The following is an 18,836-nucleotide window of genomic DNA, read 5'->3' as shown; positions in this document are numbered from 1 at the left end:
GAGGAAACAGAGATAAAAGTACATAATATTGTAGCCTAAAGTTGACGCACAGTGGCGTACCTACAATGGGGAGGAAAAGATTGTGGCTATTTTTTTCTCATTAATATTTAACTCAATTTCAGATTAATGTAAAAATATTTTTTTTTCTGTAAGGGTTTTCAAAGAGCATTTTTACTTAAAAGAGACTGAAATGTTATATTTTGGCCAATTAACTCAATAATCGTTAAACAACTAGCTGTCCGTGACTTCGTATGTTCGTAGGTAGGTAGGTACGCGTGAAAATTTTCCCGTTTTCCATCAACTTTTATTGAAGCTCTGCTGCTTATAGTTTCGTAACCTTCGTCTCAATGGGCTACCCAAAACAAAAAATATTTATTTAATTTTTAGCGTTAGTTAGTCGTGGGTTCAATTCCCGCCTTAGGCAGTTCGATTTTTTCAAGTTATTTATAATTTTCAAACAAAAAATATTTTTTCAAATCGAAACCTAGTTCCTAAAATTCTGGGATCAAAAAGTCGTTTGAATAGTTACATACAATACTGTTCATATTGCAACACATCTTGGCGCTCGGAGCTGTATGCGTGTGCTTGTAAATATGGCATTGTGTGAAAACGCGACGATGGTCGTCTGAGCAAACATACACTGAGTAACTTAACTCACACATAGCGCCGTGCGCCAAGATGAGTTGAATAACGTATACTCGTAGTCTCGTTCTGACGAAGGCACACGAAGGCGAGCGGGCTTTGCGTGTTGTACGTGTACATGCACATAACGATAGTGTGAGTGTCTGGTAAATCGATCAGTTGCGAGCGAACTGTCGCTCAGGCTACACGTGTTCGTAGTGTTTGCGGCGATAATTACCACGCAGTACCGGCAGCATGTCAAAGCGCAAAGTTTTTAATAGCGAAGTAAGTTACTTGAGTATTATTATTACCAATTAGATTATAAAATTCACAAATCATATAAGATTGTAACACCTACTAGTTAGTCAATAAAAATTGATATAATTCAAATCTTAGTTATAAAAATAGGTTTTTAGATTTTATGATTAAACAATAATTAATTATGGTTATTGATTACTACTTACTTACTATGTACTTATGTTTATTTAAATCGTTTTTTCTGTTGTTTGTAGGGACGAGGAATTATCGCCAAAGTCTATCACTTTCTTCAGGAGGAGTACCAATTTCTGAAAACGCACAACAGTGACAAATGTGATTTAAGTCCTTTGGCGAATATAACTAAGCGCACTGCTGAAGCAACAGGAGCCTCTGAACGAACTATATCAAGGATCTTGAAAGAAGAAAAAGAGCTGCCATCGCCTTCCTCCAAGTTCAGTTCTCCCATGAAAAAACGACGCAAAAGAGACAGCAAATTCGATTTCCGTGGTATGGACTACGACATCATTCGAACTACAATCCAAAGTTTTTATATTGAACACAATGAGAAACCAACTTTGGCAAAACTACAGTCAGTATTAAAGGAAAAGATTGGTTTTGACGGATGTATGAGTACTTTATATTCTTTGCTCAAAAAAATGGGTTACAAATGGAATAAAATTGGTAACACACGTAAATCGTTACAAGAAAGGCACGAAATACAACTATGGCGTTTGAGATTTTTGAAAACAATTCAGCAGTGCCGTTCCAAAGGCCGCCCTATTGTGTACACAGATGAGACATACGTACTAAATAAGGACAAAAGTTTTATTGTAGCACATGCTGGTACCAGTAGTGGTTTTATTTCAGGTGCTTTTTCAGTATACAAAGCAGCAACCACAACTGGAGATGTTAACTTCTACATGAATTTTGATACTTACGTTAAGTGGCTGAATGAGATGCTTCTGCCGAATTTACCAGAAAATTCAGTAATTGTGATGGATAACGCTGTTTATCACAACGCCCGAAGCAGTAAAATACCTACGTTAAATCACAGCAAAGACGATATGCAAAAGTGGCTAAAAGAAAACGACATTTATTTCGATGAACAGTCTCACAAGTTAGAGCTGTACAATTTAATCAAAGAAAATAAAAAGCGTTTTGTGACATATCACATCGACGAAATAGTAAAAAGTAAAGGCTTCGAAATATTACGGCTGCCACCAAATCATCCCGAGCTGAACGCGATCGAAAACATCTGGGATATATTAAAAACTCGGATTGATTGGAATGATGTCGGACAAAACCTGGCTGAAGTCAAAACAGCAATACTTAAAGGTTTGGAGAGCATCGATGCCAACATTGCCTGGCATAACGCTTGCAAACATGTGGAAAAAATTGAAAAAGAATATATGAAATATTATGATTTTGAGTTTGATACTAATTTAGCCTACCAATCAGGTGACAGTGATATCGAAGATTTTCAAAGTGACAGTGATAGTGAGAACGAATACGGAGTAGAAGCCTTATGTGAGTGCAAGTTAGAGTTATGTGAATCTTAAGTATTTCTGGTCAAACGGTCAAAAATACGTTTATATTATAGGTAGGGTAAACCAGAGAGTGATTGCCCACTGGTAGTGATTGCCCGCTTTAAGAATAATATTGTCAGGTGCTGACTTTGAATCACTCTAGTTAGATTTGAATTTACTAAGTAGATGGCTCCGAGATCAATGTACAGTAGATTTAAAATTTACAATAGGAAACACTAAAAAAAAACAGTTATGGCGGATTTTGTCAAGACGGGTGAAAATGTTACTCAGACAGGTAAAGACTTTAACAATTTTACTAAGGAATGACTTGCTTAGAGGTTAATTTTTTTTTGCAAGTTATTTAATATTCAACTAATGGTGTATAGTCATGACGAAATTATAAGTGTTTTCTCCATTATCAATGAAAATAACTGATAAAATTTGATTTCTAAGGGTCATTTTAACGGTGGGTAATCACTGCACGTAAATCTGTATATTTTTAGTTATTGCCCACCATCATTTCAGTTATTGCCATATGTTAATGTATAGTTATTGCCCAGGGGAATTATTATTAGAGTGTTGCCACCATGCAGTAGCAGTGTTTAAGTTGCTCATTGTTTTGCAATTTACAGGCATAAATATTGAAATGGCTTTTAATGTTTCATTTTCAGTATGCCAAAGACTCCAAAAGTTCAATATAGCATAGAAAATTTGCAAAAAGCGATCGAAGCTGTACAAGATGTATCCAACAATTTATCTACAAGATAAATTGCTGAAAAATATGGTTTGGCTTGAAAAACTTGATAAAAATTCAAACGCAAATACAAAAAATGAAAATCCTACGTTAAATCTACTAGTGAAAATGTTAATTGTAAGGAAATAGATACAACTTTAGGGAAGAATAACCAACAGCTAATTGAACATTCTGAGCAACCACTTGAACTGATATCAAAGAAGATAAAAAAATAAATACATAATATAAAATTTACATATAAAATTCAAAATTTTGCGTCATCTATGTTTTGAATTAGATGATTCTGTCTCTACCGATTCTTACTCATCAACATCTGCTCAAGAAATATTTGATAATATGTTAATAAGGCCAAACGCAATTTATTTTGAAATTTGGAAGACTGTACTACTAGAATTTAAGTTTAATGTTTTGTTTTGTTCATTTAAAGCCTATTTTGTCACTTTAAAATTGATTATTTTGTTTTAAGATACTGGGCAATTACTGTGCTTTGATGTGGGCAATTAGTGTGAGTAATGGGCAATGACTGTACTTTTTGGAGGATTTTAAATTTATTTCAATATTTTCTAAGTTACGTAAGTTTTAACTTAAAACTGTTAATATTCTGTTTAACAGTTTATTGAGTTATAAGAAAAAAGTCATAAATGGTCGATAATTAAAATACTTTCTTTAATCTTTCATCTCAATGTGTTTGAAATCTTTAAGTGGGCAATAGCTATACGGTTTACCCTACTTACTTTTATTAATTTGTAGTAATTATGTATTTACTTGATTAAAATTATACGAGTAAATCAAGTCAAACATTGTCTCTTTATTTTATATGCTAACCATACTCGTAGCGCGCCAAGATTAGTTGAAATACATAGGTGTAAAGTCTACTTGCCTTCGTGAATTGAAAGAAATATAGATATCTGAGCAACATTTACTAGAAATCAACAAAAGAAAGTTCATTATAAACGCCATCCATCTAAAACTTCTCTTTAGTGATTTTAAAATGAAAACAGATGCAATATCTCGTAAAGTGCATGATGCTAAGTACAAGTACAGTCTCGTCCATGCCAAGCTTGACATTTTCAACGTGGCCGTACGTATCAAATCTTTGCATTTTAACAACAAAAATCGACCTAAAAACGTTAAGCCGCTGTGCATGACTATACCCTCGTGGCGCGTACTAATGGCTATGCTCGGGTCGACGCCCGTGCGAGCGAGACACCCGTAACGGAATACCTGTGGAGAGAAAGGGATGTGAGATCTCGTGGTACTGGTAAATACGGCCATAAAGTAGGTAAAACTCGGTGTGTGCTTTTTGTCCGAGTTGATTGGGAGAAAATCTGTTGCTCAAGATTTAGCGCGTTAAAGTTTGTTGAGGATTTGGGAAAATATTTGAGCGACATTGGGGTTATTTCTTTCATTATTGTTGAACATCATTTGGTAGGTACCCATGTTTAGTTTGGAATGACAAATGAATATGTTCTTACTATGATCAAATCATCGTCTGTGTGTTTATTATTTTCATTTTCTCACTTAAACTTCAAAGCTAGAGAGCACTATAATGTTTAAATTGTCACCTTTATTAGTGAAGTGAATCGAGCCTACTTTAAAGTAGGTCCTACTAGGACCTAGGACCAAGCACCATAACATTGCCTTTATCGCAGTTAACTAGATGGGGATAAAAGAAATTAATGAAAGAATCTAGGCAATTTGCAGTTATTAATCTCTCAGTCTCAAATTAAAAGCATATGAAAATTTCTCACCATGTAATTTTTGTTTTACGGCTAAATAACCTAAACGATAATGCTTCATGCTAATTGGTCCTATCATTTTTATCAGCCCTAAATGTATGTGTGAATGAAAGCCATGTACAGACGACAGCACATCAAGCTAAGTAAGCACTGTGGTATCTTATGTCCATTCAAGAAGTGCTATTTTGCAACAGAAATGATAGTCTGACGTGCGGTTGACTGTACCTAGCTCTGTGGGAGGGAGGGCCGATAGTATCAGGGCGGCACGTGCCGCGATGCCGTGAGGTCTCTCACTCACTGTCACTGAGGGCAGAGGGCTGCGGTTGTTGGATAGTAATGAATTAATAAAATAGCCTGGGAAATTGCCAGATATTTTCCCTTTCAAAGTTACGCTTGTACTATGACATGACATGACATGATACATTCCAGAACCTTCTGAATAAGAAGCGTAGCGTAGGTAGATAGAGGACATCGTAAAGGTTGCAGTAAGGCGCTAGATGAGCCGGCCAATTTGGAAATCAACAAGTAATTGACGAGGCCTAAAATCAGGAATGGTGGTTATGTGGATGAAATTTTAATAATGATGATGATAAGAAAACACCCTTAATAAACACTAAAATACGGTCGTCTTTGATGAATCCGCGACAGCAGGTAAAGTAGTGCGATACGTGAGAACCACCAGGCCAAGTGAAAATCAAAATATAGGGATTGGACAGATTTTGGCTAGGAAAGCACTTCTTTAAGGAAAACATCTCAAAATTATACGATCAACAAATTCGTCTGCTTCTCTCGGTAATTGAAAAGGCTTAGCGACCAACAAGCACATCAAAACAGCCTGTCTAATTCCAATAGAAGTCTTTAACGTGAACCTTTCTGTAGTAATCTATAAGGGTAGTATTGAATTACACTACGCAGACACGAGTTACTCATTAAAGATATTTGATACGGATATCAATATTATCAATACACGGTGTTGAGGCTGCGCTATTATTTTTTGCACGAGGCTCGAAGGCTTTCTATTATGTAGGTAAGCATAGTAAGCACGTACTCACTTAAGGTTCTGTTCTGGTAATCTAGTTATACACTGAACATAATTATTTTGTTATAAGAGTAAATGAGCAGTATCAGATGAGATTAAGTAAATAATTACCATATTATGCTATGAGTATGGTTACACTGTTAATGTTTACAATCGTCATTTCAGGCATAGGACGTCCACTGCTGAACATAGGCTTCTCCCAATGACCTCCACATTGCACGGTTGCAATCCATCCAGCGCCTTCCTGCTACCCTTATCAGGTCGTCGGTCCACCTTGTGGGTGGACGTCCCACGCTGCGTTTTCCGGTACGTGGCCTCCACTCCAGAACCTTGCTGCCCCATCGGCCGTCAGTTCTGCGTACTATGTGCCCTGCCCATTGCCACTTCAGCTTGCTAATCCGTCGGGCTATGTCAGTGACTTTAGTTCGTTTACGTATCTCCTCATTTCTGATTTAATCTCGTAAAGAAATACCGAGCATAGCCCTTTCCATGGCACGCTGTGCAACTTTGAGCTTCTTTATGTTTACAATAAAAGGATACAATTAAAAATACAAAAGCGGCAGTACTCCGTTATCCGTAATTATAGCTATGTAGTTAAATTTTTCATTAATATCTAACAACTAATCAGTAAATGAACTAAGAATTTATAGAGGCTCGGTTCTAATAAGTATTACTGTCTGGAAAGTTTACAATAAAGAAAGAAAGGTGTAATCGATAAGGTATTGCGGTTCGACTTTGGAATCAAATTATCTATCAAGTATTTGCCCTTGACCTTCTCAAGTATTTATTTATTAAAGTATGTAGACGAAGCCTTACAATGGGTTATTGAAATTCAGCGAAGCTTATAAATAGGAGCCCTTTTGATCTGTTTATTGGAAAATTTCAGCAATATCTCATTTCATTTTCATATAATGAATGTCATTACTTTGATCTATATTAAGTTACTTAATAAGCAATGTCATCTGTATTTTTATACCTTACTAAGACCTCTGCTATAAAAATTCAACTAGTACTCCTAAACCTCAATGGGCATAAATTCTTGATTTGTTAGTTTTTACAGGAAATAAGACACTAACTTTCTTTTTCAACGCACGCGTTTTTTCAGCCACTTCTACTTTCTACTTTTTCTTCACTCTACTACTATACCCATCGAGTTAAGCTCATGATGAAACAGATATAGAATAGATGTGTCTATGAAACCAAAATTAATTTACTATCCCTATTCTATAGATTCCCGCCTACGATTGTTGAATTTAGAAGTTTCACAGACCAAAACTTTAGTTTGAATCTAGTCTGTTCTAAGCTTTGTTTCATTCATAATAGGTAATTCAAAACCTTTAGTTAGTTGAAGGTGATTTTAGGAGTTGAAGAGTTGTCTTACAAACGTTGAGGAAAATAATACATCAGATTCATTGAATTAGATATATTTTTAAGACACTTATTTATCAGAAAATCCTACATACGGACGACGGTACATCAAGGTAACATTACGGCTCTTATAGTTATTGTAATAGATTCGATTTTGCAACAGAATTCGTCTGTATGTAGCTACTACGATAATGTTTCGGAAAGGGTTAATTTATCTATGTTTACGTCTTTATAAAGATAGAAAATTGAAAAATAATCACATTTTAAAAAATATACTAATATTTAGGTGTACCTACTACAAGTCATAAAAGATATTTTAAAATACTCATAATATACATTTATGAAAGTAGTATTAGAACAACAATCAAAGAATATAAAAGACATTGAGATTGAATATTATTACATGCTATACATTGAATATTATTAATAAGTAATACACGCGTTATCACTATAGTATTACTATTCTTACGTTACAGTATTTTGAAAACAATATAAAAATAAAGAGATTTGATCAAATTACGATAGTGCTATTATTATTAATTAAGTCAATCATTATACATTATTCATTACAATAATACCGGCATTCGGTAGAATTCGAATTATTTCAAAGATGCATTACGCAATAACGTAAGTACAGTTTCAGGCGGTTAAAAACGTTAAAATACTTAATTGAACCATACCTTTAATAAAATCACTTACAATCACTCACGCAGCTTTATTAAATCTAGAATTCTACCTAGTCTTAAGTCTAGAAAAGTCTAAAAAACTTGATACGGATTCAATTATATTGAGACTCACACAATATAAAATTCTATGCATAAACTACGAGTAGATTCAATTTGAGCGAATTCACAATTTAATAAAATATGAAGTCTGTTTTTGTTATCCACAACGGGGAAATTCTTGACTTACGTCACTCACTCACCTGATGGACGGTGATAATCTTTCTAAAGAGGATCCCCATAATCCGCAACCACAGTGCAACTGTCTTATCTTCAACTGCCGATACATAGACAACGCTGTTACCTTTTTTGCGCGAGATTTGGGAAATATTTAGTAGTAAGGCTATGTTAGTCTAAAACTCTAAAGTCCACATTTCAAAAATACCGTGTGGAGCAAAAGACTTACGAAATATTTAAGTAGTAAGATTAAGATAGCCTAAACTGTAACTAAAGTCTAAATTACAGATTTCGAGAATACCGTGAGGATCTTATAAGTAGTTACAGTCTACAATGTGAGAATGCGCGTGATTCTTAGAAGGAAAAGCCCCTCAACCTTACTCCGAGGAGTTGGCTGAGAGACTTCGACGCCGCTATCCGGAGATGATGTTGACGTCTTCCTCCTCTCCAACTTGCAGGATCGCCTTCTGAATCATGCGCTTGAGCTTCTTCCGAGACTCGTCAGATCGCAGGGTGCGCAGTTCCGAGGCTACGAAGTCGCCGAATATCTATACGAAAAGAATAGAAGTTCAAAATTCAACACTACGACTTTTTAGAGCTTCAAATGCCAACGCTACGCATTTTGGGAATTATTTTTTAGTGTTGATAAGCTGTCACAAAATGTTATAGGGGTACCTTCGGGATGCCTTTAAGCTTATCAAAATGTAAAGAAAAGTAACATCGTGTTCTTGTGACACTAATGCTGACATTGTCACAAAGGCTTATTAAGTGTACTGGCATTATTTTGCCGTGCGAAGTTATTACGTTATTGCGTATTCGTATTACGTATATCAAACTTCAGCTTTTTCTATGAAAATGATATCGGAATTTTTTGTGCGACACTTTTATATTATGAGCGAGACTTTTAGAAAGTATTGGAAAATTCTAAATACGGTCCCAAGCGGCCGCCAATTTCTGTTTTAGCAAAGAAATAATTTATTTGCGAAACGCGTTATTCTATTTAGTTGGATACAGTGACGATAATAATATTCTATTATGCTGAGGAGTTTGTGTTGTTTAGTGTACAGAAACAAAAATAGATTTAGAGAAACTACCTTGATTCCTCATATTCACTTTCCTTTTACGATTAGATAAGTTAGTGCTAGAAGTTAGCGTTTTATTGTTACTAATTGAAGGTTTCTTAGTCCTTCTAAATCCCAATCCCAAGCCTTCAAGAGTCACTCTGCTGAAAAATATTAACCAATAACATACCTGACACTCGTCAGAGCTGAGCCCTAGTCTCAGCCTAGGCACGGCTTTCTCCGGCCACGTCATGAGAGAGTGGGCATTAGTCGTTTTGTTGGTTCCCAGCCTCCAAGAGTCAACCTGCTAAAAATAATAACCAACAATATACCTGACACTCGTCAGAGCTGATGCCTGGTCTCAGCCTAGGGACGGCTTCCCCGGGCCGTCTCATGAGCGGGCGGGCGTTAGTCGCTTCGTTAGTTCCCAGCCTTCAAGAGTCAATCTGCTGAAAAATAACAACCAAAAACATACCTGACACTCGTCAGAGCTGATGCCTAGTCTCAGCCTAGGCACGGCTTCCTCGGGCCACGTCATGAGCGGGTGGGCGTTAGTCGCTTTGTTAGTCACCAGCCTTCAAGAGTTAACCTGCTAAAAGAAATAGTCAAAAACATACCTGACACTCGTCAGAGCTGATGCCTGGTCTTAGCCTGGGCACGGCTTCCTCGGGCCACGTCATGAGCGGGCGGGCGTTAGTCGCTTTGTTAGTCCCTAGCCTTCAAGAGTCAACCTTCTAAAAGAAATAGTCAAAAACATACCTGACACTCGTCAGAGCTGATGCCTGGTCTCAGCCTGGGCACGGCTTCCTCGGGCCACGTCATTAGCGGGTGGGCGTTAGTCGTTTTGTTAGTTCCCAGCCTCCAAGAGTCAACCTGCTAAAAATAATAACCAACAATATACCTGACACTCGTCAGAGCTGATGCCTGGTCTCAGCCTAGGGACGGCTTCCTCGGGCCGTCTCATGAGCGGGCGGGCGTTAGTCGCTTCGTTAGTTCCCAGCCTTCAAGAGTCAATCTGCTGAAAAATAACAACCAAAAACATACCTGACACTCGTCAGAGCTGATGCCTAGTCTCAGCCTAGGCACGGCTTCCTCGGGCCACATCATGAGCGGGTGGGCGTTAGTCGCTTTGTTAGTCCCCAGCCTTCAAGAGTTAACCTGCTAAAAGAAATAGTCAAAAACATACCTGACACTCGTCAGAGCTGATGCCTGGTCTTAGCCTGGGCACGGCTTCCTCGGGCCACGTCATGAGCGGGCGGGCGTTAGTCGCTTTGTTAGTCCCCAGCTCAGATCATAGATGATCTGAGGTCCCCAGCCCTTCAAGAGTTAACCTTCTAAAAGAAATAATCAAAAACATACCTGACACTCGTCAGAGCTGATGCCTGGTCTCAGCCTGGGCACGGCTTCCTCGGGCCACGTCATTAGCGGGTGGGCACTTGGGGGCAACGGAGGGGGCGCAGAAGCCGCCACGCGCAGCCTGCCACGAGGCCTGGCGGGGGGGCTGCCAGACTCCATGGCAGCTGCTCGAGCAGCAATCCCAAATTCTTCTTCTTCATCAGCTTGGAATTCGGCGAGCTGTAAAAAATGCTCGTTAAAATGTGCAAAGAAGGGAATCGTAAGTTGGTTCGATCCTAGTAAAAATTGTAAAAATACTCATACTTGTTCATGAAAGGTTTGAATAATAAAATTGGGATGTTTGTTACCTGGAAACAAAAGCATACACTTGTTTCCAAAAATTATACGCTAACTTAACTTCTGATAGATTTAGGTAACCTAGATAGTTTCGTTTTTGTAAAACTTAAACTGTGTAAGCATAAATTAATTATGTAAATCCATAAGGATACTTAAGGATTAATAAACAACAAAAATTCGCAAAATAAATACGCAAAAATAAACAACCAAAATAAATGATGTTAAAAATAATTTGAAAGAACGCAGGTAGGTAGTTTACCGCTCGCTCGACGCCTCCTACGCCGTTATAAAATAACCTTAAAAAAGCGCTTCAAGTTAATGCCAATATTACCAACAATAAATAAATATACGCTCCAAATGAAAGGACTTTCAAGTCAAAGTACGTAAGTAGTAAATTACTACTAGTAACCAACGATTTACTCAAAAACAATAACTGATGAATTGAAAACAAACCGCTAAATTGACTCCTTCGATGTTGTCTTCCATCGCGATCGGCTCCTTGACGAGGAAAGAGAGGGCATCAAAATACTCCCAGCCGCTTCCCCCCGCGCCCCCCTCCGGGCACCCTGACGACTGACGACGCTTTATTTTTCTCAACTCATTGTTCAACTGCGTCCTCAAATTATGAATTTTCCTGCTTATTTCTTCAGCTGTAGTCCCAAACATACAAGCCAAATACTCGTGCTTCGATTGTCTCGATATTCTGTCTCTGTTTAGCGGGTGTCTCACATCCCACAGCTCGCGGCAATCCTTTTCCAGAACCTCAATCAATCGTATGGTGTTTTCGGAGTTCCAAGTAATCTTGTCACGTTTCTCTCTTTCTGTCTCCATATCTAGTTCTAATTTCGGCCAACACATCTCCGACGAGTTTGAATTCGAGTCCATTGTGAGATTCGTGTGTCGCGTTGCGTCACAGAGCGTTAATGAATCGGTGCGCTCTCGAGGTCGCTCTAGCGAGACTGAGGGGCGAGGCGGCAGAGAGCGCGACACCGGTGTCGGGCAGAGCGGCAACGTCGCGCTCGAATCTCGCCACAACACGCGCTTCGCGAGGGCTGGCAACGCGCGCTAAGTTCACGCTAAATGCGCAGCAAAAGTGCAAACTTACCACATTAGCGCTAGTGTTGCCAGTGTAATTAATTTTCCACTATAAGTGGTGGCATAATAAATTGGTCTTTCTGCGGGAGAATTTAGCAGGGGTTGTTACTAAGCTTACGAGCTTTTTCCCGTGGTTTCGTCCAGTGTTCAGTAGTTCTTGCGTGAAAAAGTAACAAACATCTTGGCATCCTCCTCACTCACAGATTCTCTCATTTACAATAATAAATTACCTACAATACAAAGAAATATTAAGTAATATTATTACTTACTTCAGGTTTGTGTTATAAAATATTTTTGTGCCTGACAGGCACACAGTGACACAACACACTCCTACTATTTTGGCTCGATTTACCTAAATCTTTACGAAAACGAATTATCACCTTTTATTAAAGAAACATTAACAAATCCAGTAACGTGATTTTTACTAATTTTATTGGTAACCAGAAAGTAGGTTTAATCGTAGAATAAGTAGTTCTGTTTAACGCAAGAAGCTGGTAACACTGATTAGCGAAGATTAGCAGGTCGCATTAACCACATTAACAGAGGAAGCTCTGTGGTTAACCTAGTTTGAAGATAAGTGGGTTATGTTATGATGGTGTAGACAACAGTAAAGTTAGATAGTTACTTAAAGTATACCTAGTTAAGTTATGACAGATTGTTATCTACCTTTATTTTTCTGAAAAATCTTAAGGTCCTCTCCACCACCCCCAAAAAAGGCTGTAGTACAAATATTTAACAAAGAAGGAATTAAGTAGGTAACTGTTTATGAAAATCGGTGACAAAAATAAAACAAATTCAAAGATGGAGCCCAAAATCAACGATGGATCAATCTGGATGAGAAAAACTATAGTACCTAATAAAAGATAAGTTTGAGAGACCCAGGAAAAAAACATAGGATTGAAACTAAACTCAAAATTCAATAATAGGTCTAAAAATGTTTTTTTAATTCAAAATTAGGTTCCTTTTTAGAGGTTTTCTTTGTAAAAAAACCTTTCATTTGACCCGTCAATATTTTCTTTAAACATCTTACTTACCTACACGGTGGCCAAATGTTAACGAGAATAGGTAGGTAGGTACAGTATCGATTTGATTATGCATTTGATATAACTTCATAATTTTTTTCTGAACACTTCTTCTTTAGGATCTCCATTAAAGATAACTTTCAAGAGTCTTCAAGTTCGACCCTTCTCCTAAAATGCTGTACCCGACATACAGGGTCCATAACTCACTCCATAATAATTGTATCTAAAATAGTAAATTGGTGGGGGCACTGCCGTGCCCCCAGATAAGCAACTTTGCAACATTATGGATGCAATAAATAACTGTGGCCCTCAGCAAATCTTCTTACGGATAATTTGCATAAATCATGACTAGACCAAAAGGCGTTAATCCTCCAACATCGTCTCACCTCCACATTAGCGATGCCATTTTAATTGGGTGTCGGCGCGGGCGCAGCTCGCGTTGCGCCGATCAATTGACCGGCTAATGTGGGCACGCGCCGCTTTTGTATGTCCGACCATATGAAAACGCTTTGGCAGGGTTGAAACGTTTGAACTGTGAATGTTTTATTACTAGAAATATGTAGGTACCAACTAGGAATGAGAGAGATACATAGGCCCGGTTTGATAATTTGAGCGTGCTCATCTTCAACTCACGTTATCACGTATGAAAAAAGTTTATATGTACCTACTTGATGATGAGCGAGCACGCTTCAATAGCCGGACCATAATTTGGGGGCTATACTGGCATTTCATTTTCAGTGTGACGGATGGAAGCATTCGAAATTTCATTACCTAAGTGTCGAATAAACATAGCCCGCTGTTGTACAGACTGTTTTGGCATGACCAAAATGGCACCAAGCACTAGTTCAACTACTTAAGATGGCGGATTTAGCGTGATGTGCCAGTCCAGTGTCCAGAAGAAAATATCCTTGGATTCGGTCTGCCGTTTCGAGGGTCCCACCCATTTTCCATCCACAAATACAGTATACCTATTATATGTTTAGCTGGAGGGGCTATTTGTATCACACAATTTTTTGCCCCCAGTGAGACTCGAACCTGCAACCGCAGCTGGCAAGACATTGTATTCTGCGAACACAAACAAGTTAGTGAAACGGGTTGCGACAACCCTACAGGACTTCAAAGCGGCTTCATCAAATAAGACCTTACACATGAGCGCGGTTTTTGTTAAAGTGTACAGTCGACAGCACGTCAACGTAAACACTGTGGTATCTTACGTAGTTGCGATAAGGGCGACTTTCCAACGAAAATGTATAGTCTGATGTGCTGTCGTCTGTACACTGTACATCGTCATAAATCTGCGTACGAATAGGAACATAAAAGCGATGCAATGCATTATTGATGCGTCGGCAACGCAATCGGATAGAATGCTGAAATTTTAACTTTATTTGTATGGTAATAGGACTCACTAAATGATCGATTGCTGCTCTTTTATTACGACGAGTTAAACTGCAATTCTTCATTAGTCTAGTAGGTACCTGTTAGTAGCTTATTTAGTTATTTCATATTAGTGAAAAATTAAGGGGTATTTTTTGGCCTTCCTGATTAGTATTTAGCCAAGACTGTTGGTATGTGCTATTTTTATCCTTTTAGCTTTAGTATTGTTAAAATCAAAGGTTCCATAAAATTCCAAATAGTATTTTTTATATTATGTAGTTTAAAATACAATGAATGAATTCTAAAATCTTTGACATTTTATTAGGAACGGTATACCTACGTAAGTAATTCTAATTTAAAAGACTTATGCCCGTTTTCACCATCAATCGCTAATTTTTAAGTGACCCCAATGGTAACACATAACAGGAATTTGTTTACATAGGTAGGGGTCACTTAAAAATTAGGGATCACTTCGCAAGTATGAATTTAGATCTGTCCCAGAAAGACTATTATTATGCGCGAGCATGCCCTTTCAAAAATCGGGATAAAACCCTGTTCTTTCCTGGATCACAAACTGAATTGGTTCAGTGGTTCACGAACATCTTATTTTTTTATTTTCTAACAGATGAATTTCATTTTTATCTCGATTATTATCACTTTTCCTCGAAGGTGTTTCTAATAATTTACTAGGCATTCTTATCACTTTTACTCGGGATGTTAAGGATATGTAGTTTCGGTTATGGATACGGTTACGGATATTGGAATAATATTATACCGGTTTCGGTTACGGATATTTTTTTGTTTCGGTTATCCGAAAGTTTCGGTTATGGTTACGGATATCTGTGCTAAGTATAGAATGCAATAGTGTAGATTCCAATAGTTGTCCAACACAGTTCATGCCTTACGAATAGAATGGGTACAGAAGAGATTTCTTGGCATCTCATCATCATCATTTCAGCCACAGGACGTCCCCTGCTGAACATAGGCCTCCCCCAATGACTTCCACATCGCACGGTTGGTAGCGGCTTGAATACAGCGCCTTCCTGCTACCTTTATCAGGTCGTCGGTCCACGCTGCGTTTTCCGGTATGCCTTGGCATCTTTTGGTCTCACAAAAAAGCTTATGGGAAAAAATTCATGTACTTCAAAATGCAATCATTAAATCAGCGTAGGGACTTGTTTGACTCTGCCTACTTTCGAAACTTTCCGAAACCTTTGAATCGGTTATGGTTACGGATATTTTTTTATTTCGGATATCCGAAAGTTTCGGTTACGGTTACGGATATCCATAACATCCCTGCCTTAAACCTGCCTGCAGTCACCGACCTTTGTCTTTTGGGTCACAATAGCTACAGTCTGGAGTCTAGACTTCCGATTCCAGTCACGTTTGAGGCTGAATGCCTAGATCAGTGCCTACATCTAGAATGGCTATGTGGCCTCCAACTTTGAAGCATTACCTAGTAGGTATACCTAGCCCTATAAATTACGTTGAGGTGAATCTATCGTAAAGTTTTATTTGCTTTTTGTTACAATATTAACGTGGGTTTGACATAATTATTGAATGAAAATTTTCCTAATTGTACAAAAATTCTTGTAATCTTACCAAATACACTCGTATTTAACTAGGTATGATAATATGATACACGATTATGACAATTTAGAGGAATAACATTTATTAAATATACTTAAAGTAAAATTTTGCATGCTAGGCAAATGGGTTCAAAAAGACCTCAAAAATAGGTTTTTAGATTCAACATGTAATTTAAGACCTTTATGGAGCGGCTAAGCCAGATTTAGTTCAAAATTAATTTAGACCACTTGATGCTTTATTACAACAGCGTATTATTATGGGGTCTCATGAAATATTAATATGATACCATTTGGATCTCGATACCAAGTATGGCATTAAAATCGATACCATCAAAGGATATCCGTAATTTCTGTTTTGGCTCGTTTAATCTTTGAAGGATTGTAATTACAAAAAGTCCTCAATCGTGCAAAGCCGCAGCTTGTATATTAATTAAAATGCCCGTCGAGACGTCATGAGGACTGAGGACCGCGCCGGAGGGAGAGGATTAATATCTAAATAATGATCCGACTCCGCCCCGCCCTCGTGAGGTACTGGCTGCATCAAAAACGATAGTTTTTTTTTACTTTTTATTAGTTTCTGATCAAAATTTCGTTTTTTTTTAATAACATACCAGTATTAGCCAGTGTCAAGTGATTACAGAGACACAAGTGCATTAAATTTGCCAGGTGTGATTTGGGTTGTTGACATCATCATTGAGGGCTATCGTTTTAGCGCTCACCAGTTAGCGCCACTGTAGAGTAAGGTCCTGTCACTTGCTAGTAGCGAAGACAGTGGCGCCAACTTGTGAGCGCTAAAGTGGTAGGAGGACTATCGTATTTGCACTCATCAAGATGGCACCACTGTAGAGTAAGGTCCTGTCAATCGCCAGAGGTGCCAACTGTTAAGTATAAAAACGATAGCCCTCATTGAGATGATTTTTTAAAGTGTTCAAAATGGTATTGCTATCATCAATTTTGTAAAGATATTCTCCTATCAGTTGCACAGCGTGCTATGGAGAGGGCTATGCTTGATGTATCTTTGCGAGATCGAATCAGAAATGAGGAAATCCGTAAATGAACTAAAGTCGCTGACATAGCCCGACGGATTAGCAAGCTGAAGTGGCAATGGGCAGGGCAGGGCACATAGTAGGTACGCAGAACTGACGGATGATTCTCCTAATAGGTACTTTCTATATGTATTCTTTTCATAATAATTATTTTTCCTAGCTCCAATGGAGCAATAACAATTTCAACATAGCATAAGAACCCCTTTGAACAATATTCGCATATCCATCAGTGATTAACTAGAACCACATTAAGCTAAACACTGTAGTATATAAAAGGGGCGATTTTGCACCATAAATGAACAACTCATTTCAGAAAAGCAGACAACTTGCAAAACAATTTCTAAAAATATTTTACCCTTTTTTCTATCTCTACCAAACCACGCTATCTCTCGAGACAGTCGTGGAGAGGGCGAAAACCGGAAAAAATGTCATTTGTCCCGTGATTTACACCGCTCCGATCCGAACACTGACTCACCGCACTCGATATCTGATGGTGATATCGTCAGTTGCAGGTTCACTTGGGGTAACTGACAAAATACAGTTTTTCAGTAGAGCCGTTTAAAGTTTTTTTTCGTCTTAAATCGGACATAACTTTTTTCCTATTTAACCTTTTTTGGATCTGTTTTTACAGAAATGCTTAGAATTTTACGCGGTTTTAGATTAAATAAACAGAATTATCGAATATGTCTTAGTTAAGGAAATAAATTGCAGTTACACCAATGTATTTTTGTACTTTTGACAGTTACACTAATTTTACACCATACTTTTGGAAAAAACATAGGTCAAATTGGTGTAAGTACTGCCCAAATTAAAATAATTTGATGTATTTGCTAGGTTTTGTTTACTTAGTTGCTGTATAATTTATGTAAAAGTATTAAAAAATAAGAGAATTCATGAAAAAAATAACATTTTGTCGTTTTCTTTATTATTTTTTTAATTTTATTAGAAGTAACTTTTATTTTATTCATTAAAAAATGTTAATAAAGCCACGAAAATCAAGAAAATTATGTGTATTTAAGACAGAAATATTGAAATAACTAAAGTATTACTGTGAAACTAAGTAATTTCAATATTTTTTTAAGTTTTGACTTACCAATACCGTATTTAGCTCTACGGGGCAACTTAAACTGAAAACAAAATGGATTTAATTTCCCATCTCTTTTAGCAATATTGAATTAAGGTCATGAGTACTACAACAGTAAAAGTAACAGAGTAACAACAGGTTAATATTAGCAACGCGCAGTGACGCCTAGTTGGCTGGATAGTTTGCTCAATTTAAATATTTTTTTTGTTGAGCTAACTTTAACTTCTTTAACTGATTCTGCTGGTATAATAATAATGTAATATGCCTTAAAACTTTCTAAATTCCTATTTTATTTCATGTTATAAGCCTTAGCAAATCAGTGTAATTGCAAAGTTTTGTAGCAAAATTTTTACATTATAACAGATACACTAATTCAACCTGGTAAAATTATTACAATGTCAGTTACACCAAAATTGTGAAGGAAATCTGAAAAGTTCACACCTGAAAATGTCCGTGTAATTGTATTTTTTTTAAAGCTAGAATTTTTTTACGTATACCATTCGAAAGAGCAGAAAAAACTAAGAAAAACTGTATATTTAACTCAAAAACCGTATTTTGTCAGTTACCCCAAGTGAACCTGCAACTGACGATATGTGGCGAAGTGCCGAAAAGGGTGGCGAAAGATTTGTTACAAATATTATGTGGTATTTAGGGAAATGCAACAGATTT

At 37.4% G+C, this 18,836-nt stretch overlaps 2 protein-coding genes across 3 annotated transcripts; one reads left to right on the top strand and one right to left on the bottom strand.

Annotated features, from left to right (window-relative positions):
* The first annotated feature begins 772 nt into the window (after window positions 1-772).
* LOC114351259 (uncharacterized) lies at window positions 773-2,474 on the top strand. Its single transcript, XM_028302399.1, has 2 exons — window positions 773-906; window positions 1,134-2,474. Exons 1-2 carry the CDS (start codon window positions 877-879, stop codon window positions 2,436-2,438), a joined length of 1,335 nt encoding a protein of 444 aa, XP_028158200.1. The 5' UTR covers window positions 773-876; the 3' UTR covers window positions 2,439-2,474.
* A 4,906-nt stretch (window positions 2,475-7,380) lies between these two features.
* Window positions 7,381-11,964, bottom strand: LOC114351263 (uncharacterized). 2 transcript variants are annotated; one of them, XM_028302404.1, is made up of 4 exons: window positions 11,411-11,964; window positions 10,673-10,840; window positions 10,025-10,072; window positions 7,381-8,752 (listed from the first exon to the last, which is right to left on the bottom strand). In XM_028302404.1, exons 1-4 carry the CDS (start codon window positions 11,840-11,842, stop codon window positions 8,618-8,620), a joined length of 783 nt encoding a protein of 260 aa, XP_028158205.1. In that variant the 5' UTR covers window positions 11,843-11,964; the 3' UTR covers window positions 7,381-8,617. The 2 variants fall into 2 exon arrangements, with proteins under 2 accessions (XP_028158205.1, XP_028158204.1); XM_028302403.1 differs by lacking the exon at window positions 10,025-10,072 and having other exon boundaries at window positions 10,625-10,840; window positions 11,411-11,956.
* Window positions 11,965-18,836: the final 6,872 nt, after the last annotated feature.

The sequence above is a fragment of the Ostrinia furnacalis genome, unplaced genomic scaffold (genome assembly GCF_004193835.3).
Source record: "Ostrinia furnacalis isolate ACB-3 unplaced genomic scaffold, ASM419383v2 OfSCF1125, whole genome shotgun sequence".
NCBI classification, from domain to species: Eukaryota; Metazoa; Arthropoda; class Insecta; order Lepidoptera; family Crambidae; genus Ostrinia; species Ostrinia furnacalis.
The sequence above is the reverse complement of the archived record's forward strand: the minus strand, read 5'-3'. Positions and strand labels throughout refer to the sequence as shown.

Coding starts and splice junctions, on each gene's coding strand:
- LOC114351259 (XM_028302399.1), top strand. CDS start 877: ATGTCAAAGCGCAAAGTTTTTAATAGCGAA. Junction 907..1,133: donor GCAAAGTTTTTAATAGCGAA/GTAAGTTACTTG, acceptor TGTTGTTTGTAG/GGACGAGGAATTATCGCCAA.
- LOC114351263 (XM_028302404.1), bottom strand. CDS start 11,842: ATGGACTCGAATTCAAACTCGTCGGAGATGTGTTGGCCGAAATTAGAA. Junction 10,841..11,410: donor TCGAAGGAGTCAATTTAGCG/GTTTGTTTTCAA, acceptor CATTTTTTACAG/CTCGCCGAATTCCAAGCTGA. Junction 10,073..10,672: donor CGCTAATGACGTGGCCCGAG/GAAGCCGTGCCC, acceptor ACGTGGCCCGAG/GAAGCCGTGCCCAGGCTGAG.